Source organism: Lasioglossum baleicum, chromosome 2, assembly GCF_051020765.1.
Source record: "Lasioglossum baleicum chromosome 2, iyLasBale1, whole genome shotgun sequence".
Classification (NCBI taxonomy): Eukaryota; Metazoa; Arthropoda; class Insecta; order Hymenoptera; family Halictidae; genus Lasioglossum; species Lasioglossum baleicum.
Genome location: NC_134930.1, coordinates 9,296,278 through 9,311,703, shown reverse-complemented (window position 1 = coordinate 9,311,703; position 15,426 = coordinate 9,296,278). Strand labels below are relative to the sequence as shown.

The 15,426-nt window shown below is 45.4% G+C and overlaps 1 protein-coding gene across 2 annotated transcripts in view; it reads right to left on the bottom strand.

Annotated features, from left to right (window-relative positions):
- The window catches only part of Btv (dynein cytoplasmic heavy chain beethoven), a 33,148-nt gene that overhangs the window by 10,951 nt on the left and 6,771 nt on the right, over window positions 1-15,426 (bottom strand). The window contains exons 2-30 of one of the 2 annotated variants that reach the window (XM_076443110.1): window positions 14,942-15,270; window positions 14,190-14,352; window positions 13,891-14,072; window positions 13,704-13,816; window positions 12,917-13,162; window positions 12,466-12,686; window positions 11,782-12,180; window positions 11,416-11,657; window positions 10,685-11,008; window positions 10,042-10,108; window positions 9,299-9,635; window positions 8,467-9,203; window positions 7,849-8,011; window positions 7,508-7,727; window positions 7,264-7,390; window positions 6,610-6,933; window positions 6,110-6,391; window positions 5,565-5,808; window positions 4,659-5,166; window positions 4,079-4,471; window positions 3,712-3,891; window positions 3,225-3,590; window positions 2,937-3,058; window positions 2,500-2,810; window positions 2,264-2,412; window positions 1,668-1,946; window positions 1,014-1,243; window positions 589-717; window positions 151-399 (exon numbers count right to left, since the gene is read on the bottom strand). In XM_076443110.1, the coding sequence (XP_076299225.1) occupies window positions 151-399; window positions 589-717; window positions 1,014-1,243; window positions 1,668-1,946; window positions 2,264-2,412; window positions 2,500-2,810; window positions 2,937-3,058; window positions 3,225-3,590; window positions 3,712-3,891; window positions 4,079-4,471; window positions 4,659-5,166; window positions 5,565-5,808; window positions 6,110-6,391; window positions 6,610-6,933; window positions 7,264-7,390; window positions 7,508-7,727; window positions 7,849-8,011; window positions 8,467-9,203; window positions 9,299-9,635; window positions 10,042-10,108; window positions 10,685-11,008; window positions 11,416-11,657; window positions 11,782-12,180; window positions 12,466-12,686; window positions 12,917-13,162; window positions 13,704-13,816; window positions 13,891-14,072; window positions 14,190-14,352; window positions 14,942-15,270 (7,636 nt within the window). Of the gene's footprint in view, window positions 1-150; window positions 400-588; window positions 718-1,013; window positions 1,244-1,667; window positions 1,947-2,263; window positions 2,413-2,499; window positions 2,811-2,936; window positions 3,059-3,224; window positions 3,591-3,711; window positions 3,892-4,078; window positions 4,472-4,658; window positions 5,167-5,564; window positions 5,809-6,109; window positions 6,392-6,609; window positions 6,934-7,263; window positions 7,391-7,507; window positions 7,728-7,848; window positions 8,012-8,466; window positions 9,204-9,298; window positions 9,636-10,041; window positions 10,109-10,684; window positions 11,009-11,415; window positions 11,658-11,781; window positions 12,181-12,465; window positions 12,687-12,916; window positions 13,163-13,703; window positions 13,817-13,890; window positions 14,073-14,189; window positions 14,353-14,941; window positions 15,271-15,426 lie in introns of those variants that run through there. The other variant, XM_076443117.1, reaches the window with a different exon arrangement.

Sequence of the window (15,426 nt, the reverse complement as noted above, 5' to 3'; positions counted from 1 at the left end):
ATCTTGCCAATCTCGACAATCGTAAATGGAAAATATTAAACCTAGCGTTAACAGAAGTACGAATTTCGCGCAACGGCGCGACGCGACGCGACGTAAAATTGTGCTTTCGCTAGAATGAATCGTTTTTGAAATGGGCTGGTGTCCACTTACGGTGGTAGAGGTATTGTTCCAAAGTACCGGAGAAATCTTCTCTCCTCGCCACGTCGGCCAGAGGCGCTATTAAACCGTCCAGTTCTTCAGCTGTAAATAGTCCTGGAAGTTCGCCCCGTGACACTATTGCGCTCGCCAAAACAGCCAATCCATTCTCTCTCGTGTGATGCTCCTCCAGCAGAAGCAGAGTCGGCTCGCCGTCAACGCCAGCTGCTTGGACAGCTGCTTTCATCGATGCTCGACCGCGTCCTAACAAATCCCATTTATCGACTATATAGTTTTTATCAGACAATTACCGAAAATCCATTGGGAAAATAAATTGGTTTCTTCTTTAGTTTCTCTACCGCTTTTACTTCTATTTCAAATTCGAACAAAAATATCGCACGAATTTAATCGAAGAAAATATAGCGATTATAGTTTTTATAATTAAATCTGTACCAGGTCCCGAGTCTACCAATCGAAGAGAAGAAAAGATGGCGGCCAATCTTACAGCTGATTTCCGTCCAGCTCCAGGTCGTCCAAGTAAAATCACACCTCTCAAGCTGGTCCCGAATGCCCAACTCAATCCTTCAAGAAAATATTTAAAACTCGATTAACAAATTGTCTGGCATGTTGTTAGGTATATAATACTTGATCGCCACATACTCGAACGAATAAAATTTACACGCGAGTAACGAAATTTTCATTTGATTGATTTGCCACTGGAGTTTACGCAACAGGAGCTGGCTAGGTAGCGAAGGCTCGAAAGGAGCGGTCATGGGAGCTTGTTGAAAATGACTGGTCGTATGGGACTCGAACGATCGGCCGGATTAAGCTCGTTTGCAAAATATCGCCAAGTTAACCGAGTTAAATTGCGCTCTCACCGGCCACCGTGCGCAACAGGTGCGACGAGACCGACGCCTGCACCGGATCGCCTTCCCTGGCGCATCTCGCAGCAGCGTTAATTATCTCCTTCCTCCATTGTTCCTTGTCCAACGCAGATAAGCCAGTATTACCCCGTTTCCATATGTACACGTCGCCGACTATAGACGACGGCCCGGCTACTTTCGACTGCACTATCGACTCCCAGCGTGACTGGTCCCTGGACGTCAATCTGCCGGATATGCAACGTGAGATTGCCACGAAAATCGATCGGAACGAAAACATGCTACGCCTTACACAATCTCAAACTGTTTTCCTTCATTCCCAAAGCGGAGATCTTTAAACGGCGCGGCGCGACGCTTGGACTGGTTCTGTTTAACGGTTAATAATGCTACGATAACGCATCGATTGCGAGAACCAATGAATCAATATTGTAGAAATTCATTTCCACCTTTGACAATCGTGAAAAATTAAATATACATAATAGTACAATGATCTTTGTCTGACTTTTTTTTATATGCGCATTCTATTTAATTTTAATGGATATAGTATTATACCAATGTGAAATATAATAATTATTAAGAGAGGGGCGAACAGGGAACTTACGCTAAGACTAAATGCATTCGAAAAAGATGAAAGTTCGAACGGCAGCGTACCTCGGATGGAAAAGACGTCGTCCAGCATCCAACAAGAAACTCGCGATAGCTGTTTCATTCTCGGGAACGGGATAGCACTTGAAACTGTCGGCCCACTGAATCAGATCTTTCGGGGTCCATTTGATAGGCAAACCTCGACAGGTTTCCATTAGTTCGAAAGCTTCCAATATGGCAGGCGCCATCTGAGCGATCCAAGATCCGATCAGGTTGCGATCCCCTTTTAAGCTGCTGTTCAGATGCAGATCTAGAACTGCTGCAATCTCTTCCGGGCTTGGATACCTTGAATAGCATCCATATTTTCAAACGTAATCGTACGATACGATGATCAAATGCACCGATAAGTATTCTGCCATTTTTTAGCATATTACCGACGCGACGCGACGATCGTTTAACAGACGCTAAAATTCATTAAAGACATTAATTGAACTTGTGAATTTTGTTGTATGGTTCTCGATTAGTATTAACATTATTAAAAGAGGGAATATATTTTAATCACACTTTCGTTTCGTGTATTTACGTATCTTGGCAGACCTCTCATTAGCGCATTTACGATTAAAATGTGTCTTTTCAAGTTCCAAGTAAACCGAAACACTAACGGCAAATAATGAGTGAATAGAAGAGCCTCTAATCTTGGATGCAATTTAGTCGTTGCATCTGCGGTGCATACAATGGTCAAAGGAATTCTGGCGAATTCCAGATCTTCTTCGTGGTATCCTCCTTCTTGCAGCAGCTCTCGTACCAACTCCTAAACGATGTACATGCAGAAACAAATGTAGAAAAATTGATATCAAAATCGATATCGATCAGAAAATTATGAAATGTAAGGTTTTACTTGCAAGTCCTTGGACGCAAGGTGCAAGTCTTCGAGGATTAAGATCGCCCTGGAACCATTTCGTGGCTTGTAGGTTCTCCCATGAGAAGAGGAGTTCAATTGCACGCATCCCCGCTTCAGCTTGGTCACCAAATCCTGAGCGCCGTAAAGGGATGAGCCCTTTATCAAAGTGGAAGGCTCGTTGGTTCTGATCGTAGAAAGTATAACGGATATTAGGGTGGTTTTCCCGCAGCCCTCCGGGCCCCTTATCATTATCGGTTGGTTGTTCCGGATCCATGGCAAGACGCTCGCTAAGGCTGCCTTCATGGCGCCTATAAAAATAAAGATAAAGCGGCTAGAAAATGATGCAATATGCAGCACGGAATTCGATGCATCGGAAAATCGAGAGAAAATTCGAAGAAAGATATTTTTCTTGGAGCATTAAAGGTGGACGGTACCTGACAGTAAAACGGAACCGTCATCCGTGTCCAGCACCGATTGGTCGACATCCTGAACAGCTTCTACTCGATCGGTATCTCCGTTATACAATACCGAGCATGGTTTTTGCGGGTTTGGGCACCTGCGTATAAAAGAATAAAAAAACCATAAAGAAATGATTAGGTGTAGAAATGAATTTGTGCTCGACAGAATTATTATTTCCAAGTTTCTCTTGTATCTATAAGGATAAGATGAAATAAATGTGTTGATTCGATTCGATTCGGAAGGGTGAAGGTGAAGATACTCGCCAGCAATCGGTAAATTGATAGATCAAACGAGCCAAATCGTCTCGAGTCGTTTCATTCCCGATTTGACTGCAAAGGGAGGCCAGCAACCCGTAACAAGCGGAAGTGTGTGTATTGGCAGCCTTCAAGTGGCAGAGCGCGCAATCCATTAGACCGGAAGCGGAGGAAACGTCTTGATTGATCCTCAAACATTCCTCGATGATGGGGCAGAGATGGGAATTCGCTACTTCTTTTGCTGGTTCCGGAAGTTCCGACAGTTTCGACGGCACCAACAAGCTTGTGGGAACCGTGGAACCCAAGTGAACGACGCCTAGTCGAGAAACGGTGGCCGGACTCGCCCCTGCCAACTTGTGAGTCTCGAAAATAAATCTGGTTGCAAAGAAAAACGGAAATAACGATTCATAGAATACAGAAGCGGATTTTGATCTTGTTGTTTTAGACTACCAAGCTGTATTTATCAACGGACGGAAAAAAAATCCCGCTAGCTTACTTAGTCCCAGAGCCGAGCTTCACTCCCACACCATTGGGCAAAGTCAGTAACCTATTGTCGTCCAAGGCAGAGTTTAAAGCTTCAGCCCAATCGGGTTCAACGTCGCCGTTAAGAACGATCCAGGTCGTTGATTCTCCTGCCGACGCAACGGCGCTCGACAACAGACCTTCTTTCCACTCCCTGTTTAATAATGCATTCGATTATCGAGAAAGTTGCGAAGAAAGCTCGTCAGCATATAATTTTAATCTCTCAGTGAAAAGAAGTTACCTCTCGTTCTTAATCTTAAATTCGCGAATGCTTAATCTGATTGTGAAATGAAATAGTACATACTTAATAGGTTTGAATGAAAATAGTTAACGATTGGTACCTAGTGTGCGGGTCCACGCGTCCAAGAAGCCTCGACTTGGGCATAGAGCCAGGGTACACGTGAAATTCGACGACCGCCTCGCCGATTTTCGTTAGCGCGTCGCATAAAAGCTTCCTTACGGTTGTTTTACCGCTTCCTGTCGGTCCGACGATTGCGACGCCAGTTCTGCCCTTCAGTTGGTCGTTCAACTGTACACATCTGTTTGCAATTTCGTTGCTCAGCTCTTGGTCGGCGCAAAGTTGTCGCAAAACGGTCTGTAAATCGCGTCTGTCGATGAACGTCGAGGAGGAAGGGTTCGCGTTTGGAAAGATGTCTTCCAACAGCGACAGGAACTTGGTCGTGTCGTCCTGTGTCAATTTTGGCAGCGTCGAGGCCCTGATCGCTGCCACCAGCCTGTAAAACGATACATATACATATTTATAACGCGAAAAAACATCAAAAGAAACATTCGCGTTTTCTCCTGAACCCATCCAGCTCGAAATAAAAATATTTCAAGAGAAAATGAAAGAGGTTGCACGACTCGTCCAAGTACAAAGAAAAATGGTTATAGCAAGCAGATAAGTAGGAGGAGGAGGAGGACCTGCTAGTCTCGTCCAGTTCAGTTTTCAGCGGAATGGCGTCCAGGACGGATCTGAGAGCCCTAAGACCCCAATCGTAGTGTGGCTGGCTGGAGAGCAATATCTCGGCGATGTCGAGCGTCTCGACGAGCTGTTTCGCGAGCGTCGAGGCGTCCAAGAATCCGGCGCATTCCAGCAACGCCTTCACGATGTCCGATCTATCGGGATGCGCCATTCCAATCGGCCTGAAGAGTCTCGCCAGGGAATCCGGAAGTTTCCTTCGGCCACCGTACTCTATTCCAGCTGGGTTCATCGTGATGAACACGCAGCAATGAGGATCGAGGTTCACCTTTTGATCGGCTAAGAAAACTTCCGAGGCGCCGTCCCGCACGGCTTCTTGAAGAGGTCGAACCAACATGGCGACCGCGCTCAGGGTTTCCTCTTCGAGGCGATTGAACTCGTCGAAACAGCCCCATGCTCCTGCTTGGGCTAACCCACCGAGGATTCTTCTCATGCTACCGGCATCCATGCCTGAGAACAAATCGTTCTTTTATTTACTACGGTATGATTTTATAAAAGACGATATTATGTTACGCAAAAGGTGAGTGGACGTTACCACTGGACTGCAGATTTTATGGCCAAAAAATAATATGTGTATTCAACACAAAATTGATGTATGTGTAACTCTGCTCTGCTTTCTTGTATACCTAATCGACGCAAACAATTTTTATATCGAATAGAAATCGGCAGTCTACTATACCAATGATCTATTCAGCTACTACAGAAAATAAAATTGATAACAACGATAGGAGTTGAAGGAATGTCAGCAAAGCGCAAGCCGCAAGCCGCAAGTAGACGCGCGCGGGTGGGCGCGGGTGGGCGCCTCAACGTAAAAATCGATTTCGGGGTGGTGAACGTCGAATTATTACCTTCGTCGCAATTGAAAACTAAAACCAGCCTGCCTAGAATAGCGCCGAGAGCTTTCACGCTTTCAGTTTTCCCAGTTCCAGCTGGTCCGGTTGGACTGCCACCCAGACCGAGCTTCATTGCCTGTGCTAAAGCCAAGAAGCACCTCTCTGTCAATGGCGTTTGTACCAAACCGACTGCAGCTCCTTGATATTCGAAACGATACGGAAGCTCTGCTCCGGCACAGCGAACCACTGTCCCTTTATTCTGCAAGCAGAATTGCAATCTACAACTGCCACGGTTCGACTGACATTTTAATCAACTAAATATTACTCTATTGGTTTTTGAAATAACAAATAAAAAGAGTATAGGATCAATGATAGATTTTCAGGTGAACTTGTTTAACTTTCCTCTTATACTAAAAGAAACAGAGAAGCGAGCGACGACGACTGCATCATTAAAAGTAATTTACTGCTCGAGAAAGTTGAAAAATTGCACGGTGCGCGATTCAGATCCAGACTTCCTCGGCTAGCAGATCGCAAGATCGCCGATAGATCGTGACACTCACGGTTCTGTAGCACCTCAATTGTCTACGCCAAGTCCAAACGGTGCTCTCTCCTTGAACAGTGACATTCAAGAGATTCCTGGCTGTCCCGAGATGATGGACAGCGTCGAGAAGGAGACCGCGAGCTTTCAGCGAGGTCAGCTTGTCACCAGCATCCTCCAAGCCTCTGTATCTTGCTCTTTGCGTCTCCAGATAGTCCACAAGATTCTTCAAAGACGATCTGCCTTCTTTCAGAGCGATCTCGCATCGTTCGGCGAATCGAATCCTCTCCGCCAGCAGCAGAACCTCGAAAACGAAAAGGTTTCGCACGTTGAAACCGCTCTATCGCTAATTATACTACATAATATGTATTATCAATAATCAATCCGACAACGAAACACGCAACGTGCTCTATTCGAACAATCGCACAGATTCAGAGGGTTAAAAAACAGAATAGAAAAGAAATCGATTGTTTTGCTAGGACATATCTAATTATAATAGAAGGCAGGCTAATCGCGCTTTACTTGTGTCGGGTAAGCGGAAGGGTCGGGCGAGGTATCGGCCAAGCATTTTTCCAAACTCTGTCGCAGGGCGGTCTTCATTCCATCCTCGAGATTGCTCAGCCATCGTGGTAATGGCTCCCGGAGGTCGACGGGACTCGGTAACTGCAATATTTCACCTTCTGGCGATACAACGGCCGTCAGTCCATTATCGTCCTTTATTATCGATCCGACGCCTTGATACAGTTTCGGTAGATGAGCTTCCAGGCCCCGGCCGTGCGCTGACACTAATTCGAGAAGATCCTCGTCGCTCAGGAAATAGAGGCGAGGGTAGGACAATCGCTTTTCCTGAAACGCGCCGGAATGAAAATACCGAAGCTAGGAAGGAGCATCGCGAAACCTGGAACTGTCCGATTCACCCTCGACCCTCGACCCTCGACCGTGAGAGCTTTCAACTAGAGGTTAGTGTATTTAAATACACGTGTAGCACACGTGTACATATAGCATTTATAACAAAGTTGAAATTTCATTCGGACTCAGCCTTGTCGAACAACTCCATGAAAATGCATGTCTGCGCAAACTTGAAAAATCAATGCTTATCGCGAGCACCTACATCGTTTGATCCCCTTTTAATTTTCTCTTATCACGTTTGCCTATGTTCAACAAGAAAAAACAGACCTCTAAATATTCGTCGAGGCTTCTTTGACATCTGTCCAAGTGATCCTTCAGATTTGCGAAGGTTGAAAGCGGAAGCCTTCTCAAAGACGACACCCTTGGATCACGCGATATTTCATCCATCAGATATCTAAACATCGATCATTTTCTCATAGATCACCGTGATATATTAATTGATACGTTCGAAAATCGTAGTTATTTCGGAAGAAAACCGTAGGTTGAAAATCGTCGAAGCCGAATGTATCACCTGAACTCTTTGTTGGCCCTGGACCACCTGCCGGTGTCATTGGGCGCTGCTCCGCCTTCGTAGACGGGCTCCAAGTATATCCATTTCCTTTGTACGGTGCTGAGAGTCTTGATCCTCTCCTCGACTTCTGAGAGTCCGGTCTCGCAGCGAGCTACCCTCGCGGCGAACCTCTCGTAGCCTGCAGCTCCCTTCGCGCTCTCCAACAGCAGCCTCAGTTCACCTTTCGTTTAATGAACCTAATTACCAGACCCGGCGAGCCACTTGTGCCCATTGTCGGCTCGCTATATACGTATGTAATAGTAGTAGTCGACCGTTTCAGGAAACGGCAACATGAGATTTACCCGCCCTCGCTAACAAACTGCCGTACTCCTCGACGAGAAGAAAGCCGGCGTTTTTCTTGTCCTTTGACTGCTGGAGCTGAAAATGCGCGGATGCCTCCCAGGACTCCAGTTCCATCAGCCCCTGGCGGATTCCGCTCTCGGCGGCAGCCCTCTTCGCGATGTCCTGCGCATTATTCGAGAATCACACATAGTTACCAGTTACCGGTTACCGGTTACCGGTTACCGCACGCGTTATATCACGACTCGCACAGCCGGAACAAAGTTTAATTGAATCCCGGCTATTAGGGAGGTTCGCGTTCTCTCTCTCTCTCTCTCTCTCTCTCTCTCTCTCTCTCTCTTACTCGCGAACCACCACTCTTCCCATCGAATACGAGAGCACTCCGCTGCACCGTAATATTATTTTAGACAGTCTGTCACGCGGCTGCTTTCTAGTCTGTGAACGGTGGTGCGTGGATGAGATTCATAGCGAGGAGATAACCAGTTTTTTGATCAAGTATTATTCATGGATCTGTTAAGACAACTTTCCGAAAGTCTCGAGAAGCAGATCAAATACCATTCTTTAAAAGAACATTCACGATAAGATATCCATCTCGAACGTAACGCAGTCCAATGTCTTACCTTTATCCTCTCGGAATTCTCCTCGATCTTCTCGACGGATCGCAGCAGGTGTCCCAAGGTGATGTCCCTGACGTTCTTGACATCGATTAAATTTAAAACGGACCTCAACTCTCCCCAGTGTTCTTCGGCGATCTCATCGCCCCGAAGAAGCTGCAACCACTCGATCCCAGCTCGGATCTCGGCAACTTTTCTGCCAACGTAGGTGCTAGCTTCCATCTGATCTCGCTGCTCGAGGGACTCATCTTTTAATTGACCCTTCAGCTGAACGCGTATCCTGTTCTCCCAGGAGTCCAGCCAGTCGTGAAGCCTCGGCAGTCTCCTCCTAGCTACTGTCCATTCTTCGTCTTCTTGGTTCTTTAATTCTTCTATAAACTCTGCTTGGAATCGACAGTTCGACTCCTCAACTTCCAGCTGCATTTCCAGATTCTTCACGATTTCAACGTTGTCGTCCAGTAATTCGTCGATGCTCAGTTCCACCCTTTGGCAGTCGGTCTTCAGCACGTCCAACTGCTCCTTCAAGTTCGTCCATCTGTCTCTCATCGAAATTATCCAATCCAACGAGACAATCTCTGGCTTCGAGCACCATTTCGTCTGCCATCTTTCGATCTCGTCTCGAAGTGCTATTCCTCTGTGACGCAGGTTGACCTTGGCGTCTTCGAGTTCTCGAGCTACCACCATTTTGTGACGCTCCAGGCGGTCCGCTAGGTCCTGCCAGGATGAATGCGCTGCGCTGACCCCTGGTTTAATAAAATATTTTAAAAAAGTTTAATAAAATTAATTATTCTAGCAATTTATTTAATAATCATTTATTCAAGAATTAAACGCGCGCGACCTTCTAGCTTCTCGCTGGTCCAAGCAGCCAGAACCTTTGACAATCCAGCGATGGCCTCCATTTCTTCAGCCATGCCGGAAGATTGCGCTTCGATTCGTGCATGAGCCTCGTAAGCTAATCCAACTTCTTCCACGCTTCTGGGTCTACGTTCCAATTCCTTTGAAGCGTATGAAAGAAATTCTACGATGGCCACTAGCCTGGACGAAGCTTCTACCCTCAAGTCCGAGCACAAACGTTCCCAATAACGACGAGTCGCGGATTCTAAATCGTTTCTTGTCGTCGCTGTGTCCACACCGATACACCAGATCTTCACCTCGTTTCCTCTCAACTTCCCCACCTAATTTCAAATTCGAACTTGAAACTTGTCAGAAGGACCTTTGTCCAAAATCAAAATTCTCTACAGCAATTGCTTCAAACGTTAAACATACAATAGAAATTCGCATCTTGCTTTAATTCATTTTTCTAACAAGTAGAAAATAGTGTCTCAATTTTTTTTTAACCGTTCCAATATGCTATATTTTACCTGCTCATTCCAGTTACGTATGTATATCATTTTCAATCTATCCAAATTATACGAGAATATCAATTTCTATTTCATTTGTGCATCCAATAATCAACAAAATAGACTTGTTCTGTTGTTTCGAGAAGTTTCAAGAAGTCAATCTAATCGTTCGTTTCGCGCGAGTCGCATTGTATTCTGTAGCGCAGCTGGAAACTCATGAAGAATTTAATTACTCACTGACCTCTTGAGCCCATTGTTTGGCGTCTTTGAATGCTCTCGTCCACTCCTGCGGCGAACGTCCTTTCAGACTTCCCATTCAAACAGATCAAACATCGTGAAGGAATTATTTGATGTTCAATCTAGTACAGGTCTAGGTCTCTCTCTTTCCGCTCGCGGTATTCTTTTCCATAGTTTCTTTCAACGCGTTTTTTTACACACGGTTACACTTTTACGATTTTTCAATACCCATCGCAATAGCAATCCCATTCGCAATAGAGCGATTTTTTAACACGTTCTATTCTCATTCACGCGATTTACTGTTCCCGTTTTGTTCCTGCGAATTCGTCATACCACGATGGAAAGCAAAAATAAATAAAACGCCAGTTTTAACGCAAGCACAGCGAACGTTCAAACGATTTGGGCACTTGAAATAAATATACGATTAGGCAGTGAATCAACGAATACTACAATGAAAATGCTTCGTCGTTTTCTTGTTAAGAATTTAACTAAAATTAAAAAAAAAAAAACTTGTACTTCAAGATCACTCGTTTAATCCCAAAAGATCTAGTTATCCACGTATATGTGATAGTTATTCTAAAGATAATTCTAAAAAAGTCCCATGTTTTCCCCCCAACATATTAAGTCAGTTAATTCGAAGTAGGTACCGTTCAGCAGCGTCGATTTTCGCCGGGGCCGCAAGATACAGCCATTTCGTCCTGAGCGTTTCCAGAGCGGAAAGAGCAATTTCAGCCTGCTTGTAAACGCCTCCGAACAGATAGCCGCTTCTTTGAATCAGGTCGCCAAACCGAGCATCAATCGCGTCCCCGACACCTCGAAAATTCATCGGAATCGAAAGCGATCGACGGATCGACGAGTACAATTTCGCGCGGATCTCCTCCAAAGAAGGTCGCCACTGCAACGATCCATCTCGGAACGTTAGTTCCGCTTTAACATCTGGCAACTTCTTCAACAGAGAAGGCAACGCGCCCCTGAAAAAAATAGTAGCGGGCTCTCGTTCAGTCTCCACCCCTTTTCATCCCGCTCCCTTTATGCAGATCCACCATGAATATGAAAATTACGTATTACGATCGGAAAGGAAAAGGCCTCGCGGAACGCTCGAAACTCATTAGAGCCGCGGTCTCGGTGCATTGCTCGCGCGAGAAAGGATAATGCCGAGGAAAATTGCAAACTTTTTTCATAAACGCCCACCCGTTCGATCATTCTGTTCGGTAGTCTCGAAACTCTTTGCAACTCGAAGATTTCAGAAGAGAAAGCAAATACGTTAGCGTAACCATTTACAATTAGTTTAATTGCCAGTCGAACAAAGTCTCGAAATCAAACTGTCTGGAGTCTGGACGCGCATCATCGGATCGAAGTTTCTATGTTTCCAAGTTACCTATAAGCAATCCCCAACGCTTTCAGCAACTGTCTATCCCAATGCAGTTTCCAGGCTTTCGTGTTCCCGTACTCCACTTCCACGGTATCGACGATCGTTCTCATATTCATCAACGCGTCTTTCCAGGCATTCTGATTCCCAATCAGGTTCACGGTCTCTCCTTTCAGCAAGTTCGACACCAGATCGCGTAACGCACAGTGCTTCGCGACCAGATCCGAGTTTTGTTGCGCGAACTTTCTCACCTGTTCGGAAGAACTCCTTAGAAACATTTGTATCGCAAACGCATAGAATCTGCAGTCCATCGTTATAATATTATATAATATAAGCGTTCGTTCGTTCGAGTTTACTCTAACTCTAAATAGTTACCAGCTCTTTCAATCTGGCGGTATAGGCATCAACCGCCATTGGGTCTGACCAAACGACACCAGACTGTTCCTGAACAGCTCTAGCAAGTTCTAAAGCAGTTGTCAGCATCAGTGGCCTCTGAGAGGGCACCATGCGATCCCCAATGGTGTTGTGAAACGTTGCAACTTGCTGCAGAGCTCTGGCACGTCCTGCCAAACTTCCCGCCCTTTCAACCAAGTCCCTGACCTCTCGAGGAAGTTCGACACCTTGACTCGAAAGCGCTCTCGCCTCTCTGATCAGGGTCATTAATCGTGGATCGTATGTCACTCGCATCATGCTGGTCCCTGTTAGTTCTACCACTGCCGAATCCGTGCCCAGGGATAGCTCCTTTCTCGCCACTGCCTCTTTCGTCTCCTCTGTCTGTTGAAAGAGTTGACGAGTTAGCTGTTGGAAGATCCGAATTCGTATAGTCGACGATATTTATATCGAGGGTTTCAATCTATGAAATCAATCTGTTGCAACGCATCGACATTTCACGTGTCGATTCAGCAGAAAGAAAGAAATTAAATCGAGAGAACCGTGGCGAGGCAAGGCGAGGGTCTGACGAGGAAATCGATCTCGAAGAATGAATTTACAGCGCCTGTGGGTTCAAGGTGCAGGAGAAGAAAATCAGCAAAAGCGTAGATAGATAAGGGAGAGCCTCACCCAAGTTTCAAGAAAGCTCTGTCGCTTTCTCTCGACGTCTTTCAGAGCTGTTATCACCTTCGACGAGACCTCCTCGTAGTCAGGAAGATCAGCGAGCAGCTCTTTCCCTAGTTTATCTAAGCTTTCCAGCCTCGTCTCCGCTGATCTAGCTGCTTGAACTTCCTGAAGTATTTTAGGACTGTCCAAGAGAGCTCCCGTATCCGGCCCAGCCAGACAATTATCTGCCGTTTTCACAATTAATTATCGCGTTAGCGCTACGAGGCTTGGTCTTCTGTGCACTCGATAATCGCTCCTTTGATTTTGTACGCGAATGTATTCGTGTTTATCGAGAAGCTTGGCAAGCAGCATGCATCTTCCAGACAATTATTATTTACATATTTTGTTACTTCAAGTAGATTATTCGTGTGCAAGTGGAATTTTTTACTGTTTCGTATTTCTTGCAATAGCTTACCGATAAGGTCTCCGTAAGCGGAAAGCAAGGTTTCTCGTTCTCCTCTCAAAGCCCTCTTCAGGCCGTCCCTCTTCATCAACTCAAAGTAACGTCGAAATTCACCGAGCAGAGAATTCGGGGTGGTGGCATCGGCGATTTGGGTCTTTAGCTTCTGAGCGACGCGTTCTTCGGCAGGCATCAATCCCTCTTCGACCTTTCTTCTCAGTCGATTCCAATCGGTGGTTTTTTCGTTCTCGTTGAAAACCACTGACATAAATCGCGAACGGTAATTTACAACTTTATTGCCTTGCTCGTTACTTGAAAACAATCTAATTTAATTGTACCTTCTTTATTGTGACATTGAATAGTTTATTAATCGGTGAAAATAAACATTCGTTAGCTCTTATTTGAAAACATTAACAACTATTTAATGAAATTTTCCTATCGTTCGCAAACACATCAAATCCGCAATCTAATTATAGGTGTATATGTATTATGTATGTATAACGATTCAACCCTAAAATCAAAATCCAATCGAGAAAATAATGAACTACGTGCAAAAAGTACAAACTCGTACAAGCTTTGCAATCTAATTAGCGCAACTCAATGAAATTTAGATTTAATCCCAAGTTGAAGACCAGAACGTGCAACAAATGCGCAAACAACAACGTATTCATAGAACAGTGTCATACAGTTAGAATGCTCAACTATTCCAGCATCTTCGAGATACTTATACTATTAGCAACGCGATAATGGATTCGGAATTGATCGAAGCAATATTTTCAGGATAACAGTTGAAGAAGAATACCTCTAACATCGTCGAAGCATTGCAATAAGGTGTCGGTGCCAAGTCCAGATCTCTCGTTCGGCGTTAGCAACCTTGTTAATTGCCGATACTGTGCACGTAGTTCGGCAATCTGCCTAAGGATTGTGAAAATCGCTTTGTCTTTCGCTTCGAATCAAAGTAGAGAGTAGAGAGTTCATAAGACGAATACCTGAGTCGTACGCCGATGAGCGAACATCTTTCGGGAATGTGGCTGGGTCCTTTCCAAAGATGAAGAGAATGATGAGGCCAGAAGAGCGTTGTGAATTTCTCCGCCATGTTGGACCATTTTTCGCAGACATTCGCACCGATCGAGATCGCTTCGATCTTCACGCGATCGTCGGAGGAACGAATCTACTTTTTTCGAGGAACATTTCGCAAACAATATGACCAACGGGATACTCAAAATCTTAATGAATTTCTACATATACATATACATATACACTATTGTTCATAGGAGAAAATCATCACCTCCTCCATGACATTTCGGACCAACGACACCGCTTCGTCTCCAACGATGTCCAAAAAGGACTTCATTCGATCCTCCGAGTACACGGAATCTCCCAATTTCCATAAATCGTCCACGTAGCCGGAAACTGCTTCCACAGCATCCTCAACAGCGATCAGTTCATTTCTGATACAGAATTTATACATATTAATGAATAATCAACCCTGTTACGAATTAATGTAGAGGTAGAATCTCTCCGTTAATAAAGTTAATATACTGTAAAGGGTGTCCGAATATATTAATAAGAGAGCCAATGTAAACATTCTGACAATGAAACTAGATCCCCAGAGAGAAGCGGTGGGGATACCGTGGGCCATGGGGATCAGCAGGGTTTCCATATTTTACGGGTAAAGGGTACCCAGCCCCTTACCCTTGCGCCCCTCGCCCAGCTGCGCGCGACGGAGCCCGTCTTTGCACTCTTCCCACTAACGCTGACGCGTACCGTACGTGTCAGAGTGGGGGAAGCGAAGGCGCGCAGCTGGGCGAGGGGCGCAGGGGTAAGGGGTAAGGGGCTGGGTACCCTATACCCGCAAAATATGGCAACCCTGGTGGGGATAGAATTTGGACAGTGCCGGTGTAGAGACCGTTGCGACAGTTACTCGCAACTGCTCGCAACTCGCAACGGATTGCGAATTGCGAATTGCGAATTGCGAATTGGAATCCGAGGGCCAAGGGTGGTTTATCGAGAGGTTTACATATTTAGTTTTCACGCCACCTAGCCACCGCGGCGCTCTCCAACTCGGCTCTGATGTTCCTCAGGGATTTTACAGCCTCGGCGTAAATGGTTTTGTCGTGCGAACGCTTCGCCTCCTGCCATCTCTTCCGCCAGTGATCCTCCTCCTCCATCACGGAAGTTGTGATCGTCGAGCCGAGTAGATTTTCTTCCAACTTCTTCAAGCACGACGGGCTCAAACCGGAAGAACGCAACGTCGGAGCCCATACTTGACGCAGAGCCTCGATCAATATAGATCCTTTTCCGCTACCAGTGGACGTCACCTGGACGAGATCGTGGAAATTCTTCTCCGTCACTTTTGCCTCTGTCAACTGGAAATTTGAACAGGGTAAGTCATATGCCAATAAATAGACTGCGCGTTTTACGCATTTCTGACAAAATCCAGTAATCGTAATTTCAAATAGGAAAAACATTAGAAGAATTTAGAAGCACTATTATTTTCAACTTATATTAACTCTCCGTCTGCA